Raw genomic sequence first — 20,141 nt, 5'->3', positions numbered from 1 at the left:
GCCTAATCTTAACTCACCAGGAGATGAATGTTTTTTCAATTTGGGTTTATGTTTAGCCTTTTTTTTTCCAGTTTCCATTTTTCCTTCCAATGTTTATTTACTTTGCAATATAACTGTACAAAGTGAATTAACTTCCCCTGCACTGTTCTGTGGGAGGAACATATAAGCTGATAATACATTGTTGCCTCAGTACCTGACATTTAGGTTTGTTGCGTTGCTTTTCAGAGGCCCGACAAATGGGATTTTCCAATTTCCAGCTGCGTCGGGAACACAGCACGACTTCTCCACTTTCCCGCCATCAGAGGGCAGAGGGCTCTCGCGGGCTCTAGGATTGGGTGACGGCCAGTGTGTTGACGTACCCGTGCGGACACATGTCGTTCTCGGACACGCAGTGAGAGAACTGGGCCGGGTTGCTGCCGCTGGTCAGCCTCCGGACCCCCTGCACCGCCACGCACTGCTCCACCAGCTCTAGAAACTTACACACCAAGAAGAAGATGTTTTTGAACATGAACACCGACACCGGCATCTTGTAGACGTACACCTGGAAACACCTGACCACCAGCAGGGGTGCGTTGACCACCAGGCCCGTGGAGAAGCGGGCCCACAGCCACCGGCAGCGCAGCTCCGACGCCGTCAGCTCGTAGAGCCAGATCACCGGCACCGCCAGGGCTACGAAATACACCGAGATGACGGTGTACTTCAGGTAGACGGTGGGGATCTCGTTCCGTAGCAGCATCTCCACCAGTGTGAAGCTGTCCAGCAGGTCCAGGCAGGTGCTCATGAAGCAGCTCTGGGAGTGGTGCCGTGTGGCCCCGTTTAAATCCTCGATGATGGAGTTGATGAGGCAGAAGAGCAGCGGCGCGGACAGCAGCATGATGATCTTGAAGCCGGTCACTCCGCACGGGACCTTGAGCGCGATCAGGTCCAGGATGGAGGTCTCCAGGATGAGCACCACCTTCGGAGTGCAGGCGATGACATAGATGAGCCAGGCCAGGTAGGCGTAGGTGAACTCCCCGAGGTTGCAGCCGAAGATGGAGCTCTTCTGGTGGAAGCCGCAGGCCCGCTCCCTCTTGCTCCGAGCGTTCTTCATGAAGAAAATCCCCCAGCCCGAGATCACGACAAGGTCGGTGGCTATCCATGAGCACCAGTACAGGTCGGTGAAGATGATGAGGTAGAAGTCCAGTATGCCGCCCTGGAAGATAAGGAGGAGGAAGCAGAGCGCCTTGTACAGCAGGCTCCTCTTGGATTTGTGCGCCAGCAGGGGAGCGGTCTGGATGAACTCCCCCGATGTCATGATGCAGGCGGCGGCCGCGGCTGAGGAGACCAAGGGCTGGATGCTGCCGCTCTCCTCCGGGATGATGCTGCCGCTGGTGGTCTGGGTGTCCCGCCTCCTGCTCAGATGCCCAGATTCCGGAGAAGAGGAGACGGGCGAGTCTGGGCAGTAGTTCACTTCGGATCGGAGATAGTCGGCCTTCGGATTGTCGTTCTCAGTTTCTGAGATCATTGTATTTGTGCGGTCGCCTCTCTCCCTCTGTCGCCTCCCTTTCTTCCCTTTTCCTCCTTCCTGGTGCTTTTAAAGGTGGAGAGGAAGAGACATGCGCAAAGAAAGGCGTGGACTCTGATGGAACGGAGCGGCTCCGAAAACACTCATTTTTTACCTTTTTATTAATTCCATCGTTTTTTGATAAATTACTTAGTCTAAAATAATCAGACAATTCCACTAGCAGCTCCAGGTGATGCCTTCACGCTCGTTATGAATCCCAGTTTCCCCTCAAAGTGATTACATTCTTGCTGTTCTCAGTATCTTAAACAGTATTTAAAATATTCAGACAGTGATGCTTGTTTAGATGAGGCATAATTATGCATGATACAGTATCATCAAAATGACACCTAACAACAAACTGCATGTCAAACTGAGCATGTTGGAACTGTCCCAGTCTCTGGGCAGTACTTTAAGACACCTTAAAGTCCCATCATGTCAGCTGGTGTCACACTTTGACTGTGCATGTCCCTTAATGTTCACTTCAGTTAGTGCAAAGCAGCTGACAGATGATGGGCTGAAAGGCTAAAATGCTCCATAAAGCTGAGGGGAACTGCAGAGTTGGTGATCATTCATTACAGCAACTCTTTTCATATTACACATTTTACTAGTATACTATTATTGACTGATTCAAACTACTGAACAAACCCGAAATAAAGTTTTCAGTATTCACTCAGTTTTCAAGTTGAAATGGTGTCATGTTTTAACTAATTCAAGCCGACAAGACAAGCAAAAAGATTTTGACTCCACACAGTACAGAGATTGGTAATAAACTTTAATTTCAAGTTAAGATGGATGGCTGTGGAACATAGAAAACACACATTTCAGTATAAACATATGCATTCCAATGGAGTTCAACAGGTTGAGACCAGCTATCAGGAGTCTGTGGATGAGCATCTCAGCAGCAAAGCTTAATATGCATCAGTGAAGCCAACACAGAACAGTGAATCTACACCTCACACGGGTTTGGTGGGACATGAAAAGGCTGTACTGCAAGTCTGCTGAAGAGTTTCTGATCACAAGGTTTGACTCTTTAAAGGATAAGTGTGCAGGATTTAGTGGCATCGGGCTGCGAGGTTGCAGATAGCAACCAGCTGAATAACCCTCCCCTGAGCCAGTGTTTGGTTTGTCCCTTATGGCCTACTGTAGAAACATGGCAGGCTCCATGGAAGAGGACCGGGCTCCCTGCGTAGATATGAAGGGCTCAATCTAAGCTAATAACAACACAACGATTGTTAGTTTCAGGTGACTACACACTAATGAAGTATTATAGTATTAGATCCAATTTCTTCCATCAGATCCCCCTAAACCGTACACACTGCTCCTTTAACCTGACTCTGGGGGCCTTGCCATTACCACAGGTGTTTCTGGATGCTGAGATTCAGGATTGGTGGAAGGGTAAAGGTTTAAAATGAAGTTGTCCATCTTTCTTTTTATACATTTGATTGATGTAGCATTTAATCTGAAGCCAGTTAGATTTTGATGCAAAACTAGGTAGTTAGATCACTGACAGACAGAAGAATCTGGAAAACCTCACATCACATTTCACAGCACAGTAAATTCATTCTTCATTCAGAGGCATCGGTTTCCCAGACTACTTCAACGGGTGCACAGGTGTGTGCGTGTATGTGAGAGAGGGGGGTTGAAGAGGAAGGTGGGTGGGTCACTTATCCCATTGCCACTTGGCAGGTTTACCCCTCGCCCCGATCCAGGACCTGTTATACAGTGTAACGCGGGTCTAGATGAAGAATGAGGGCTAGCGGTCACGCTGCTTTAAAAAGCCACAAACGCTACAAGAGTTTCTTTGTTTTGACAGTTTGTGTTTGATTATGATCCAAGTGCCTCATGAAAGGCCTTTTAACCCTGAAGATACCTTTCAGTACAACATGAAAATGATTATGGTAAATGTTTAAACATCAGCACATTATATTGGCTATCAGCAGCTTTAATAAAGAAAACACGAAGTTCCGGCCTTCAAAAACCGTGAGTAAAATCTTACAACATGCCCATCACGATTACAGTAAATGGTGCTGAGTAAGTTGGAGTGCATCCTTAGAGAAGTATGTATTAACACCTGGGTAGATGATAAACAAGTCAAACCCATACCCACAAATAAACTTGACAATGTTTATTAGCAATATTTGAAGAAAGTTATAATTTTTGTTAAATCTTATATTGAGTTCTTTTTGTCATTTTATTATTTTACCTCTTAACATGAACCGCACAAGATAGACCCACGAGGATAGATGTCTAGAAAATGTTTAGCACGAGTGCACTGACTTGTTTGATTTTTTTTTCTTTTTTTAAATCTTTTATAAGTTCATTTATTAATGGCCTGCTTAAAGGCACTGCCACAATACAGGGGGTGGGGGAAAAGCTACTGTCCATCACTCGCACAAGACAGTCCATTCTAGTGTGTAGTATACAGGTTGGGGGGTGTTAGTGGGTGGGGCTGCTATAGGTAAATCTCATAGAAATCGTCCAGCTCCTCATGAAACAAGTCCCATTCATCCTCTGAATCTGTCACCTCGTCGTCGGTTCCTGCGGCGAGCAGCATGAGGAGCATCTCGCTCAGCTCAAACGTCACCATCTCCTCGTCCTCGTTGTCAAAGGAGTCGGTGCTTTCCCGTTCGTCGAAGATGTCCCACAGCGGTGTTCGCCTTGAGTTCTGCAGGGAAAAGAGTGAAGAGTTTTATTTTCAAACCAGAATGTATTCTAGGGAAAATAACCTCATGCATCATACAGCAGCCAGGCTCACAGAGCCTTTATAATGTCTGGTGTAAGATCCATTGGTACAGATAACTGATCCGGCCATTGGTTTCACTATCGGACAGATATCCGATATCAGTGCTGAATCATTCCTAACAGAGAACAGTGCAGTCTGTGGGCTGCTCCGACGCACTCTGCTCTGGTGATGCATGTCAGTGAACCAGATGGTGGTACGACCTCCTCTATGCTGCCCACTGTGATCGACTCTTCAGCTGTCAGCAGCATGACAAGACAGACGCTCTCTTCTAGTGCTTCAGCCTACAGATGTCCTTAAAGCCATTTCACTCATCTGCATGATTAAGGTCCTCCTTAAACCTCAACACAAGCAATTCACTCAGCACACTCTACAAATCCAGAATCTTCTTAACAAGGCAGTGTGTGTATAGTATGAAGATGTCTCTATTTTACTGGCCACCCTACACTTTAAATGTATCTTTCAGCCTCCAGCAGAGGGTGCTACAGTTGAGGTGGTGTTACTGTTGTTAATAGCAGAGTAAAAGCAGATTAGTGGCTTTTAAGAGTGTTCCCCTTTTTTCAGAAAACTGCTGACACTGCTGATATGTCCTGGCACCAACAAAACTTTAACGGCAATACAATCTGCGATACTGTTTGCAGCACTAATGTTCAGTATTCTTAGGAGTACTTTCTGGTGAAATGGCAGTAGTTTGGGAGCATTTACTCTCTGCTTACCCGGTTCCTGCTGTTGGATCCAGCCTGTCTTCGCTGGGGTTGAGCCTCCTCAAGCCGTCCATCAGGAAAGGCGTGTTTGTAGAAGCAATTTGAGCCGAAAGGGCACGTTCCACGACCCTCGTCAAAATACCGACACGGTTTACTCCTGAAGAAGACAAAAGGGTAAGCAGAGAGTACACGCAGCAAGTTAGATTGTCCCAGTGATTCAGAGGACAAAAACACACCAGAGGCATCAGGCAGCATGAATCGATCTAATGTGACTGAGGTTTTCTCAGTGGAGCTGTCCATTAATTATATGAAGAGCACATTGTGGGCTGAAATAAGTGTTTCCAAGTTAAGGTCTGCACTGGACTGTTTTTCAGTCTTGCATCCGCCCGCTCCCTGCAGAGTTTCCCACCATTACCACCTACTCATGCAGATTCACAATTCCACTATTGTGATGATTCTGATCACATCCACCCACAACAGCTTTCTATTCAAAATCTGTCTTCATCCTGCAGGGAAAATAATGGATTTGTAATTGCTGATACTCATCTGTTCATTAAGCCAGCTTTAGAGGACCACATTTTAATAAAGTGGACTGAAAAGAAGCCTCATTAAATGCATTTAAAAAAGAAAGTAAAAATCAGCCTCAGTAAAAAAAGGTGCAGAAAAATCTTACGGACTGTGTCCCTGTTTGTCTGATTTGTTGTTTCCCACAGCAGATACTAACCGTGTGGTAGAAATCTGACCTCAGTGCAGCAGTTATGCTGTTGTTCTGTATTGTTTTAGGGTTGTGTAGTGAGTGTTTTGATGTGTATCCTCTGTGGTGTGTCAGTACAGGAAATGGTCTGTGTACCCCATGCCGTCCTTGTATTTCTGGATGAGTTTCTGCTTGTCGTCCTTATCTTCCACCCAGTACTCGCTTGGGATGACAAAGTTGGATGTGATTCGACACTCTGGGCAAGACCTGCAAGAAAAAAAACAAGTGGTGGAAAGAGTCCTAGAACACTGTAGGCGGTGAAAGTACTGTTAAAGATTAGTGTGTGTCGCTGGGTTTGGGCCAGCGTGGCATCCTGACCATACCATTTCAATAAGAACACAAACCCATCCCCTACACACTGCTGCTTTGCAAAGCACTGCCCATATTTTCTTCAGTACTTGGACACAAAAGCAGCTGTGTTTCTTCCTCTTTGTCTTTGTCTTTGGTTAACCTGTCAGTATCATTTCTGCAGGAGTTTTATTTACACATTCTCAATTTTTCCTTCAGTTACAAACATTTCCAAATTGTGAGTTTTCCAGTTTTACAAAGGCTGGTATACAATGAAGGATTTGAAATTATACCTGAACATCATTTCTCAAACTCAAAGCCTTGTGATCCTTGTTTGAGCCCATGAAAAAGAGCTTAAGTGCAATTTGAAACTGAAAATCCTTGCTAAGAACTAGGCTGCTTTGGAAATGAAAGTATTTAAAGCAGACTGAAAATCAACTCAGCTATTCAGCCATGAAGTGATTTGGAAGAGAAAAGAAGTTTCCCTGAATATGCAGACATAAGTCAAGCTGACCTGAGCGGGACTCACTGAACCTGCCTATCTTTTATAACTGCCATTACTGATTTGCTTATCTTGCATGCAGCACTGTCTGTCACCTCATTTCTGTCACAATGGGACGCCTGGACGTATTTCACTTGTCTTCATTTTGAAACCAGGGTAGACAAGCAGCTTCAGTCTGTCCTCCAGCACACATGAGAAATGACGAAGTCCAGCTCTGTAATTTCCTGCACAGAGGTCTTAGATGACTGGCTTTATAAATAGGAATAAAATAGAAACTAATTCAGAAGACCATAATGGTTTTCATTGTAAGGCTTGCAGATTTAAAAACTAAAATACTATCAGCTCAGTACAAGTGACAAGCTTTACTTTTGGAGCATCTACAGACAACAATATTAAAATGACTTTATGCATCTTGATTCGGTTAATCACAGAGGATTATGAGATTGTTGATTTCTGTTCAAAACATTTATGGAGAACACATATCAGACAGTTGCTGGTTAACTTCACATTAACTGTATATTAAATACCTGTTTTTTTTTCGTCATTAGTTTTAAAGCTCTACATGTTAGACAATCTCATGAGAAACCAGCGATAAAGACAGAAGATAAAGAAGAAAATAATAGCCTTAAAGCCAACAATCAACTGGGAACACAAGGACATTATAACAAACAAGATATACTAGAAAAAAAAATCGTTTTCCAAGTCTCAGTGACTCACTTGATGATTTTACTCTCAAACTGCTTGGCACTCCTCCATTTGCGGATGCACTTTAGACAGTAGCAGTGGCTGCAGTTGGACAGGATGCCAAAACGGCGCTCACTTGGGTTGGCCTTCTCAAACACCACTTCCATACACACACCACACATCATGTCCTTGCTGCGTTGGATGGCAAACGAAATCTCCATGTCTTTCTCATGGGCCTCGATGCATGCCTAAGAGAGGGAACAGTTAAACCAACACACCAAACCTTTTCTCCATTTAACCAGGGTTCCATTCAACTGTATCGCTCACACAAAATATCAGAAGAAATGGAACATCTACCACAAGCTGAGAGAATACAAAGGTTTTCACTTCATGTCCAGTGTTAAATTTGTGTTTCTTTTCATACATTTCTTACAGATGGGTGTTGTTTTTCTTGGGCTGTGTTCAGAAAACAGCAGTCTGCTCATTCATTTCAAATGAGACCACTGCACTGAAGTAGCTCTGGTCAAAAAAGCTACTTTAGCGCAGCGGTCGCAAAAAAATTAAACCTGGCTCATGTTTTGCCCCAACACAATGAAACGTCCTCCAGCCACCCACTGCACTGGCCAATCAAATATGTGTAAGTCCATATTCTGAGTAGATGACTATGTGAACGATATTACTCTAATGCTTACCCATGACTGGAGGATATAATAATAATTCTTGTAAATATATTATAAACTGCTGTGCAGTGTTTTGGCGTTAACACTTTATTTTGTATTTACATTTGAAAGTGCAACAGGGCCTTGTACTCTGGCAGGGGACGTTCCTAAAATGCACTTTGGTCACATACACACTCTGATCAATGGCATTCTCTGTTAGCCCACCAGTAAACTAGGTTACTGACTGGAAACTTGAAGTCACCCGTTAACTGAGAGGCAGCAGGGGCAACATGTCTTGTGTTTAGGCTACATTAGGCAACTCATGTAGAGTTGCGTTAAATTTATTCTGCCTAACACTGGTTGATTTGTTTTGAATTTTGAAAACGTGACAGCTCTAGTAACTGAGAAAGGTAACTCCTAAAAAGCTCCAGCCTGCTCCCTTCAGTGCAATTTAATGGCACATCCACTGATGAGGATGCAAACTCATGCTAATGAAGAGCATCTTCTTCTGTCTGAAGGCAATCATTCGCTCAAAACATCACTAGTGGATGTGCCGTTAAATTGCACTTCAGGAAGCTTCAGTGTGTGGACCCATTCTTCATTTTCTCCCATGTTTTCATTACAGTATTTGGAGTGTGTGGCTATTGTGCATCATTTGCTCTAAGAAATGAAGCAACACCCCACCACCATTGCAGGCCCTCATGTTTTTTTTATTTTTTGAAATGCAACAAATCTGAATTAAGGAGGAAACAGTAGCTATGACATCTAGATATTCTACAGATACCCAAAACCAGAGATGAATACATTAAAAACATCCAACAGGTTCACCAGCAGGTTACTTCTCTAACTGTTACCTTCGTGTGTTCAGAGCGCTGGGCGTTGTCAGTGGGGTGGAGCACCTGGAGGCCGCACATGTCGCACACGTCGCCGTGGAGGTAGGCACAATTGATTCCATAGCGGCACTCTCCAACAGCAGCGTACGGACAGAGCTGCTTCCTCAGTTCTTTGTTGTCTGGTGCTGCATCGCTGTCAAACTCCTCAATGAGAGGGACAGAGCTCTCCACCTTCACCGGCTCAGCTGCACACACACAATTCACCGCAACAGAGAGATTTTTACATTATGTATGTTTATTTTGTGCATTGTTAATAAGAAAACAGTTCTCACATGATGTGAGCTGGTTTTGATAACACACCTCTATTGCATCTCTGTTGTTCTCATATGGAACCATAAAGCTTTTAACGATTAAGAAGCAAAGTTAGTTTTACTGTTATGAGTCTTTTGTTTTTAAACTTAAGGCATTGTCTCATGTGAGGCAGCTGTTTTTGTTTGTATGGAAGTTCTGAACAAAAGAAGAAAATTACCAAAAAATACTCAATATACGGTATAAGTCTTCTACCATATTGCCCACCACCTACTGGTCACTCACCCCGTCCACAGTATGGCTGTCCTGGAACAAACTCAGCTGCATTGACCCAGTCTTGTGCCCCTGGGACAGGCGTTGACCCACTGGGTTCTGGGTCTGACGGGTCGTCCAGCGAGGCGGAGGGCAGCGGCAGCGTCTGGGGGGTCGGCAGCTCCTCATTCTTTGCTGGTTTACAGTGTTCAAACCTGAGCACACAGGAAACACAAATGATCTTCTGTCCTACAGCACTAATGCAAGAAAAATAAACCCAGAGCAATGGCCCCGACAACGTACAGCTGAAAGGAAGGAGCTGAGTCACAAACCAGAGTTGATAACTAAGAATCCAAGAACTCAGCGTTAAGGTGATAAATATGTACAAACCGAAACTGTAAGAAAAGTGACACAACTCCTGAAGTCCTGATTACAAGAGTACCGCACACAAACTACCAGTCCAGCAGTACATCAACTGAGCTCCGGTAGTTGAAGTCACTGAATTCCATCAATCAGCAGTTGGAAATCAAAATGCTGCCATGTCATCAGGAATGCGGAAGCATTGCTGGGCAAATGGCTGCTAGCAGCTAGTCTCTTCACCTGCTGTATTTACTGAACACAGTGGATAGTTGTTGTGTGCTGGGATACCAGACCAATCGGGAACAAGGGAGAGCTTTTTATTAGATTCCAAAACATCGTGAAAGACCACATAAATGGATTACTGTCATAAAATGTGCTGGAAGCAAACAGAAGGAAACTGAGCAATGGGACCACACAAGAAATGGATCCCGCTTGTGTAGTTAACAAAGAATATGTTTCCTAACATTAATATCATTAATATTTCAAATTACTGTAGTTAATTTATCCTATACCATGTGCAATTTTTCAAAATTTTCCAATATACCTTTTAAAGTCCTTCTGTATAAAATGTACATATATATAGTTGACTTTTACGTTGTATTTTTTTATTCTATTATTCCTGCTACTATTGCTTGCCGCTTGTAACACGCTAATTTAACACTCTAATGTCACGCCCTAATTTATTAAGTTATATCTTATCTCTTATTTACCAGACTAACCAACTACCAACTATCAAAGATTTTCAAACACTGTTTTTGTGCAACGTATTATAACCTAGTGCCAAGAATAGTCATGTGGCCTAGTCCATCCATTCTTACCAAGCTGAATTCGAGTCTCGAGTATCACCACAGCTCAAAACATACTAAACCAGATGAGCTACAAGGTCAAATGTATTTGGAAAGAGGAAATGCTCTCCAGTGGAGTTTGGGTGCCCAACAAGCAGTTTTCACAAGACCACATTCTGGCAGAGATAGTGTTCCCTCTCTTTTCAAATATTCCTCATCTGGTTGAACCACTTGCACTTTTTTCATACTACAGCTATCTCTTTCTCTCTTCCATTCTTATGCTGCCATTCCCTGAACAACATGTTTATTTTCAAGGTCAGTGCTGATATCTACTGCCATGTCACTGGCTGACAAAGTCAAACAGTCTGCCAGAGACTCAAGAAAGAATTAGTACTATTGTAACAATTTACTGAGGGACAATATTTCATGATACCTGACAATATGCATTGTGGTGTGGACCATGAGTCCCAAGTTTGTTGCTTTGGGTTTTTTTTGTGTTGTCAGTTTCAACATCTGGCTTGTATTGTCACACACTCATAATGCTTCATTACATGAGAAAAGTCTGGTATGATACCGTGAAGTTAATGTCAGGCGCTGTGGAGAAAAGTGGCATCACAGTGAGCTGTGTGTTTGGGCTCATGCGGTGTGTATTCTAAGGTGTCCCTGTGTATGTGTTCATAAGAAGAGTCGCTGTACCCGTGCTATCAGTGTTGACTGACCTCTCAATCCAAATCCAGGTCAGTTTGAACTCAGAACTTGAATGATTTACAAATTAATTTGATTCCTGTATAACCTACTGACACTGCAGCAACATGACATGAAAAATGTAATAAACACGACTTCTTGATTGTTATAGCTGAATGGACGATTGAAGCTCATTCATATCTGTCCATTTCAAAATGTTCAGCCTCTCTGAACTGTTAATGTATTTTAGTAAAAATGGGTTCAAATTGTAAGTCCTCAGTGTAAAACCATTAAACACGTAAACAGACAAACACCAGTCACTGCTCCTGCATGATGTTTGTCCCAATGACCATGTCCTTTTGTAGTGCAGTGAGACTGACGTCTACGGACACAGAGGACAAAGACAACTCTAAGATACTGAGTTTGACCTTCAGTGTGTTCAATTTGTGCAGACCAGTACAATGTTTTTAGTTTGATAAAGCCTCTGTCAATGCCAACTGTTCATTCTGGTGCCTCCACTTGAAAAGAATATTTTGGTTCTCCTTCTTCCCCTGTAAACAACAAGCATGTAACTGGAATGTAAACTGGCATTTCCCCGGCGGAGCTGTGCAGAGGCATGACAGTTTTACTAGCTGAGAAAAAACCTGAGAGACAGATACAGTATCCTTCAATTGCCATGGCCAAAACATTAAGAATACAGAGTGTGATGTTTCAACAGAAATAAACGGATTCCTGCAAACTGCTGTGATCACATGCTTTATTTTGAATGGCCTTGGCCTGAAAGATAAAGGGTTATGCTATGGGTTATGATGTTCCACGTTGACGATAAGACATTACCAAACAAAAATGTCAAAGTAACATTAATGCTATTAGTGGAAAACATTAATGTTATATGTAAGCATTATAGATCTGTATATTCATTTCTCATATCAAAAGTACATTTTCAATAAGTAACTGTATGGATGATAAACAGACTATTCAAGCAAATTAAACACCTGGCAAATGAGGAAGTGGTGGTGGCCTTAAGGTCACAAAACCAAGTTTGTGACCAGAAGGTCCAGAGTTCAATCCTCCGGACAGCAGGATAAATTTGGGTGGGAAAGTGAGAGAGCAGCCTCCATCATTACGACCACTGAGGTGCCCTTGAGCTAGTGTGACATGGCAGTTATCTCTTGTTGTAACCCCTCTCCCGTTACACTGTTGAATGGTTGCTATTTATACAATTATAAATATTATTGTACTGTATATCTGCATTCTGTGGTATTTATATATACAGTGGCATGTGAATGTTTGGGCACCCCTGCTCAAAATTTGTGTTATTGTGAACAGCTGGGCGTGTAAAAGATGGAAACTGATTTTTCAAAAGGTATCACATTAAAGATAGCACATTTCTGTAATTTTTTTTTTTTTTTTTACCAAGATTACTTTTTTATTTCCATATCTTACAATTTTCAAAATAACAAAAAAAAAAAAGAAAAGGCCTGAAGCAAAAGTTCAGGCACCCTGCATGGCCAACACTTAATAACACCCCCTTTGGCAAGTGTCACAGTTTGAAAATGTTTTTGTAGCCAGCCAAGAGTCTTTCAATTGGGGGATTTTGGTCAATTCTTCCCTGCAAACTTCTACTTCTGAAATATTCTTGAGCCATCTTACACACTTTTGAGGTCTATCCACAGATTTTCGATGATGTTTAGGTCTGGGGACTGAGGACCATGGCAAAACACTCAGCTTGTGCCTCTTGAGAGAGTCCATCATGGATTTTAAGGTGTGTCTACACCGTTATCCTATTGTAGAAGCCATCTTCTTTTCATCTTCAGCTTTTTCTAGAATTTGCTGGTATTTTATTGAATCCATTCTTCACTCGACCAGTAAAATGTTCCCTGTGCCACTGGCTGCAACACAAGCCCAAGGCATTTTGATCCAACTGTGCTAAACAGTTGAAGGTGTCCTTTTCATGAAATCTTGTATATTTTCTTTCTCCAAACATATATTTGCTCATTACAGCTATTGCTTTGCTGCTGCTGAATTCTGTGTGGATGCAGCAAAGGTTTTCTTCCTCAGCTGTACAGTGCGGCTGCACAGATATGTCACACATGCTACATAAAAAAAAAAGAGAGTGATGAATGAGTTTACCACACTAGCACCTGTGCCATAGAGCTTTGTACTGCCTGTGTGCTGAAAGGCTCATCTGGACGGAGATCGTTTTTGTTTTAAAACACCATTTTAAGATGAAGATGTAGCCAGAGCCGCTTGTTTGTGTGGTGAAGGTCTGTGTCTGTGTGTGAGGCGAATCAATGGCGCACTGCAACCCCCCAAAAAGTTGGGAGAATGTGAAAAATCTAAATATAATAGAATGTTTTACCTCATGAACTTCTTTATTTTTTGTAAATATGTAAATATTGCGTATTGTGAATTTGAACCTTTGAAACAACTTGGGACAGGAGCAACAAAAGACTGGGAAAGTTGTGGAACGCTCCAAAAGCACCTGTTTGGAACATTCCACAGGTAAACAGGTTGGTTGGTAACAGGTGATAGTATCATGATTGGGTATGAAAGGAGCATCCTGGAAAGGGTAATTTTTGTCAGTCAATGAAAACTTCAATAAAATAGAAATAATTATGATAAACACTTAAGTTCAAAGATAGCAGAAGTAACTTTCTGTCAGGCTTCACAATGTTCACATTTTGACAATTTCCATTTTAAGTCAGTAAAAACTATATATCCAGTGTGTCAGCAGGGTCGTGCAGATTTGCAGTTTAACAGCTACACCCCTCATCTCACCCTCGCCTACAATGGTTGTGAAAAAGACAAAAGGCTCTCTAGAGCCAGTGCATGGAGGCAGTTTAGTACCTGAAGGTCTTCTGCAGTCAAAACAGAAGTTTTGATTTGCCTTTCTAGTAATCCTACAGGCAGTTCTCTTGGACAGTTTTCCTGGTCTTACTGACCTCAAGGTGACCGCCAATGTTCCAGTCAACTACCATTTCTTAATTACATTTAGAACTGAGGAAACAGCTACCTGAAAATGCTTTACTATCTTCCAACAGACTTCTCCTGCTTTGTAGCCATCAGGTTTTTTAAGTTTCAGAGTACTAGGCAGCTGCTTAGAGGAGCCCACGATGGCTGATTGGGACAACGTTTGCTCATTGTCTACTGCATTTTTACTTCAGACTCCTTTCAGGGCCAATGCAAAACAGGACTCACTTCAAAACTGAAGCCTAAGGATGCATCGATACTTTTATGTTGTCTTACAGATTATTTTGCTGGTTAACCTTTTAGCATTAGCACATTTCATGGCTAATGCGACTAGTGGCATCTATTGTAGACCCATGCACTGGAGCAATGTTGGCATATTTAATATTGAGGGACAGTCAGGAGAAACTGTGTGAGCATTAAGCCTCATTTGAAGCCATTTAAATAATCAGAGTAACAGGCTGATTTTTCATGTTGCTTTTTTGTGTAGTTTCACATAGCCAGGCCTAAAGTTATCTCCACGGCAACACACCCTCAGCTAGTTTTGTTGTTCCATGAAAAGTCCCCTCTTCTACGTGCCATGTGAGTATGTTTGTCTGTTGCTGTCCTGTAAATACACTTGATAGACATTTCCTGTTATACACTGACTGACACTACTTTTAATACACTGATTATTTATAGTGCATAGACACATAGGCTGTTAAGATAAGATGCCTTAACCTGTCTAACTCTGAGGATGAAACACATCACATGTAGTGATTAACCTAGACCATGGGACAGGATACTCCTCCCAAATCACATGTAAGCCTCTACCTCATTTTCAATCCTATTTTGAACCAATAAAACATCGACTTTTTCATCATTTATTCTTCCTTTTTTTAAGATATGTCCTCTTACATTGCCAAATGAGTGAAAAGAGATAGAATGTTTTGAGTGGAGTATCCCTTTTATTGTTGTAATACCATGGGCCGTGATATAAATTTTAGATCATATTACCTGCAGGACAGGGACAAAAACACTCCAAAGTGTGGACTCACTCACAAAATGCAGCTAAATGCAAAATGTAGTAGTAGTAAATGGGATAACACCAGCAACGTCATGAAACAATTACAACTATCGCATTCCATTAATCTGAAGAAGTGAAGCATGCATCTACATCTTCAGCCGGCTCCAATGCTGATGGGATTTGCAAAACTAAAAATGTGACTGTCTCAACCCCGTCAAGTCAAGGTAACACTTGTTATAGTAAGGTCGTGTTTATACAGCCATACAAAAGGAAGCCCTCCTCCAGCCTCCTCCATGATGACGAGCTCCGACCACGCTCTTAACCAGTCTGTTCCCAGACAGCCACTGGAGCACTGGATGAGCGGGGAGGGGAGGGGGGTGGCTGGAGCTATGCATAAATAAAATGAGAGGAGGGTGCTGTAGCAGAGGGAACCTGGAGAACACAGCAACAGCCTAGGAGGAGGGGGGGCAGCTCAGAGAAAGAGAGCAGGATGGGAACAGAGAGTGTTATGCAATTGCCATGCAGGCTGCAGTGCACTCTGTCTGGCCCTGGGGGCTGCAGAGGAGAAAGAGAAAGGCAGCAAGACACAGAGAAAGAGTGAGAGAGCGAGACAGAGCTCATCACAATAGACAGAGCCCAGGGAATTCAACCATAATAAACCCCCCCAGTGAGAGCCTTTCTCTGGACTCTTAATGCAGGGTGCACAGCCCTGCGGGGTCACAGAAATAATGAGGACACCCTCCTTACTGCAGCTCCATCACAAGGATGGAGGAATGTGACTTCACACCACAACAACAACAACAACAACAACAGCTCAGTGCTATATACACTCAAGGCGTCCTACAGGCAAAAGGCTGACTATTCAAGAATAATGATGAAGTACGTGTGTAACTACTAATGTGCTCTGCTGCTGTTGGGGTGGTCCTCCGAGTGCCTCGGTAACTATGGGGATGTTCCTGAAGCCAGACATGGAAGCAGACACCGTCTGTACAGGCTGACTGCTGCTGTCTGAGTACACTCGAGCTTGACAACAGACTGGCAGCCTAATCTGCTTCTCAAAAGGACCATATCATTGCACATTTGAGCCCATTTACTCTGAATTAATACTGCTGACCACATTCAAAGCATTCTGCAGTGTTTGAGATTTTTCTTTCAGTCCAATATGAAAATCAGCTTGCACAGATAAAGTTACTTCTGTTTGGCAATCCATTAATGTGTCTGCTTTGACTTTACTACATGACAATGCAGCTGAGGCGTTTCAAATCAGTATGTAATGATAAAATAACTGATAAAATGAAAATAAAAAGCTTGCTTAAAGATAATTAGACACAGAAATGTTCTAAAACAGGGTGAAATAATGTCAATGCCATATGTGGTGGACAAGATTAATTAAGCTGGAAAAGATGTGCTGAGGAACAAAATGTATTGTGGACCATTTTTGACCTTTGATAGGTTGATGAAATGGACATTCTGTCATTTGAAAACATATGGCAAAGTCAATGCAAAGATGCAAATTCAGACAACGCAAATGATGCAACGTGATTACACAAAATTCACATCATTCACATATTGAAGTAAATTGGAAATATTCAAATTATTTAATTTGTATTATTGAAAAGATTAATATCAGACTAAATGCAGATAGACAGCTGCTGTGCCGGGGGAATCTGGAGGGGGAAGGCGAGGGCAGAGCTGGAGCTTCTGGAACCACACTGGATTCTACTCTGATCTGAAGCCATTTACCAGCAGGAGAAGAGCTCAGAGTTTATAAACTTTTGGGATTAAAAAGTGGATTTATATTCACCCTCGCTTCTCAACCTCTCTGCAGCAGTGAGCCGCCTAGGCGCCGACCTCCACAGTCGGGTGTTTGTAATTACTCTCTCTGTCCATGTTAACTGCTGACGGGAGGAGGAATGTACTTTTTTTTCATGAAGGTACAGACAGAAGAGGAGAAAAGAAGAGGGACCACAGAGAAACTGTGTCTCTGGTAAGCACTGAGTTCAGTCAGAGACTGTACTGAACACAAATACACACACAGTCAGACACAGTCCATGCCTGCCGACGTGTGCTAGCTTACGGCTAATGTACAGGTATTGTGACTATTTGGGGCAAATAAAAAACAAATGCCGAAAATTGGCTTTCTGTTTCGTCTAAACACATCAGAAATAACAAGACGTTAAAATGTTTTACTTGGTATGTTATAATGTGTTATAATAATTGCCATGGTATAATTGTAATAGGCATTATTCTGACACTTAAAATATTTCAATGCAATGAATGAGGACAACATTTGGAGATTAATCAATAATGAAAATAATTTTTGCTGGCAAGCATTTCCATTGATCATATTCAGACACAGATTAGATTCATATATACGTTACTGGCAGAATTTTGAGAAAACACAACAGCAACTTGGCCCATAAGAATACTCATGTTCAACCAGCAGTGCCCATACCTGTCCTAGAATTTTTGTCATTCTCATGTAAACAAAGACCTGTGGTGAGACAGCCTGTTGACCATACACTAATCCCACAAACACTAAAGCCAAAACTTCAAAAATATAGTTTCGAACATACAATTTCATCCAGCAGAGCAATGCTCTAATGCCACAAACAAGGGCCACTAGTTCACTGGACCTAAATGCAGCTGCCACAGACACAGAACAACATGTTGACATTGGAAAGCAGCAGTCTCAGGTGTCAGATCCACTTGAGGAGCAGGCTGTAACACTCCTGAGAAGCCCTACCCACAAAGCTGCTGTGCTGTCACTTGGATAAGAGCATGGTCAGTTTTAGAAAGGAAGTTGTAATGCATCTCAACTGACAACCAGAGCCACATGTCCAGGCTGTGGCAGCTTACTCTGAACATGTCAGTTAAGATCAAACATTCAAACCTTTATAATTACATCTACATTTGACTAATTTTTGTATTTGTATTGAAAATAAGTTTGACTTTAGCAGTGTCTTACCTGCAACGGTCTCCAAACACACAGTTTCCCTTCTGAAAGAACTTGCAAATCATGGCTGCAGGTTTGCTGTTGGTCAGATCATGGGAATATCGACAGTTGTCTCCTTCTTTGCAAAGACCATGCATGAAATATCTGAAAATAGAAAACAAAGATTTCTCTTCAAACAAGTATTGGTTCATTTTCAAATCTGTAAAACTTAAAGCTTAAAGTTTAAGTTTAAAAACGCAATAACCCACTACGTCCAAGTTAGACAACTACGTATGAATGTCATATTCAATTTAAGGTTGGTAACGCCATCAATCTAATGTTAGCACGGTCACAACAAGCAAATTCCCTCATAACGATAGCTAATGTTGTCTGTTTGAGCTATCAAACAAGGGCTATGACTAAACTCACCAACGAGCAACACTCGCTGTTTAAACGCTGGTTAACGTTAGTTAAAAGGTGAAAGTGAAATGAGTGCCTTTGAACAGCCAGTTAACATTAGCTTTTCAGGGTTTTCTCACTTTGTTGTGTAACAGTTATTTTGCGTAGTCTAACATTACCCGTTAAAGCCTGGCATTAATGCAAACCGAGTTACTCGTGGAAACGTAGCTAGCAATCTGGCCGCTAACCCACCACACAGTGCTCAGTGACCGTAACACAGTGAACACAACAACAGAGTAGTCTAACGTTAGTAACGTCCCTGCTAGCTGTTAGCTAGCTAACAGCTGAGGCAAGCCTCAGAAGACGCTGTTGTCAGTCGCTCACCAACCATCGTATCACCGCTATTCTAACGTCAGACGATGTAGGATAAAATCATTTTCAATATTCCAGTCCTCGTTAGTCTTGTCTTACCTGCAGGTTACGTGTTTAGTCCAACCTCCTGTTACTGGTGAAGTCGCCGTAGACGCTACTGCTGCCTCCGCCATTGCTGTTTATGTTGAGAAGCTACAGCCGGATGTTCCGGACAGCTCCGCTTCATTTCGGCTTCTGTCGCATATGTACGGGTCAAGACGGAGTTTGCCGAAGACCTTTCGCCTGGTACTGTCCACACCGGGGCGCCATTGTTATTCTCATGAAATGTCAAGTTGAATTATGCAGAACGGCTCTTTAAAATCAACGTTGTGTCGGGTTGTTTCAGTAACATAAAACACTAAAACATTTGCATTGTGTATCTATACATCCCTCTGCAGTACTGCTGTGGTTAAAACACAAAACAAAACAAGCTTTTTTTTTTCCATCTTGTCTGTTTGAAACATTTAAGCAAGTAGAAAACAGGAACTTGGCTCTGTGCATTATCTGAAAGCTTTAGACACTCAATGAGTCACAGGTAAACAGGCCGAATGAAGTTCCTCAGATTCTCCTCATCTGGAAACTGTCACTCTGAGAATGCTGGCTGAAGCTGCCAGAGGCTTCACTGTGTACCATATTAACAACTCAGTTGGCCTTAACTCAGATAATATGCATAGTGAAAGCAGAATAACTGAAGTATACTGCCCTTCACCCATATCCACAAAGAGCTGCCATTGCCACATAGCAGGTTAACAAGGCTAAATGCATTGTTGAATACACCCTGCAATGGTTAAGTGTTCTATGGAAGAATCAACTGTAGTGGTTGATTCCAGTCTATTTGGCTTGTGAATGCCTTCAAAATGAGGCAATGTCAGAATTACAGAACAAACGTTTGGAATCACCTGCTACAAAAGCTTGATTCAGTAAAGTCAGATAGGATTACTCTACAATTTTTTTAGGTTGTAGAAAATCCTCTCAACAAACACATGTTTTTGTTGCATGAAGGGTTTGCAAAAAAGCAATGTTTCATCCACAACAAAAAAACTGTACAGTGGTTCAACCAGACTGACAATTGACAGAAAGAGATAAAGACCTCTGAGCAGCAGAGTATAAGAAAACACCAGTCATTAATGAAAAAAATAATGATAATAATAAAAACAATTGCCAAAACAAAACAAAACAAAACAAAACAAAAAAATTGGAAGCTTAGTTCAAAATCTGTGCAGCCCTAAAGAGGAACTGGTTCTTGTTTTGGTGTCAGTGCACAATAATGCCTCGAACAGGCTAAAACATGTTGCTTTAGCAAAGCTACTCTTTAAACTTCAA

At 42.2% G+C, this 20,141-nt stretch overlaps 2 protein-coding genes across 2 annotated transcripts; both read right to left on the bottom strand.

Annotated features, from left to right (window-relative positions):
• Window positions 1-325: 325 nt before the first annotated feature.
• Window positions 326-1,504, bottom strand: tmem121b (transmembrane protein 121B). The gene has a single exon (XM_041964416.1). The coding sequence runs from the start codon at window positions 1,502-1,504 to the stop codon at window positions 326-328; it is 1,179 nt and encodes a 392-aa protein (XP_041820350.1).
• Window positions 1,505-2,298: 794 nt separating this feature from the next.
• mkrn1 (makorin, ring finger protein, 1) lies at window positions 2,299-19,009 on the bottom strand. Its single transcript, XM_041964239.1, has 8 exons — window positions 18,879-19,009; window positions 18,042-18,173; window positions 9,302-9,483; window positions 8,729-8,952; window positions 7,249-7,463; window positions 5,838-5,948; window positions 5,000-5,144; window positions 2,299-4,208 (listed from the first exon to the last, which is right to left on the bottom strand). The coding sequence occupies exons 1-8, from the start codon at window positions 18,950-18,952 to the stop codon at window positions 3,996-3,998; spliced, it is 1,296 nt and encodes a 431-aa protein (XP_041820173.1). The 5' UTR covers window positions 18,953-19,009; the 3' UTR covers window positions 2,299-3,995.
• Window positions 19,010-20,141: the final 1,132 nt, after the last annotated feature.

This window comes from Chelmon rostratus, chromosome 22, assembly GCF_017976325.1.
Source record: "Chelmon rostratus isolate fCheRos1 chromosome 22, fCheRos1.pri, whole genome shotgun sequence".
In the NCBI taxonomy this organism is placed as follows: domain Eukaryota; kingdom Metazoa; phylum Chordata; class Actinopteri; order Chaetodontiformes; family Chaetodontidae; genus Chelmon; species Chelmon rostratus.
This window is presented reverse-complemented; position numbering and strand designations above follow the sequence as displayed.

Coding starts and splice junctions, on each gene's coding strand:
- mkrn1 (XM_041964239.1), bottom strand. CDS start 18,952: ATGGCGGAGGCAGCAGTAGCGTCTACGGCGACTTCACCAGTAACAGGA. Junction 18,174..18,878: donor ACTAAACACGTAACCTGCAG/GTAAGACAAGAC, acceptor TTCTATTTTCAG/ATATTTCATGCATGGTCTTT. Junction 4,209..4,999: donor GATCCAACAGCAGGAACCGG/GTAAGCAGAGAG, acceptor TTTTCCCTGCAG/AACTCAAGGCGAACACCGCT.
- tmem121b (XM_041964416.1), bottom strand. CDS start 1,504: ATGATCTCAGAAACTGAGAACGACAATCCGAAGGCCGACTATCTCCGA.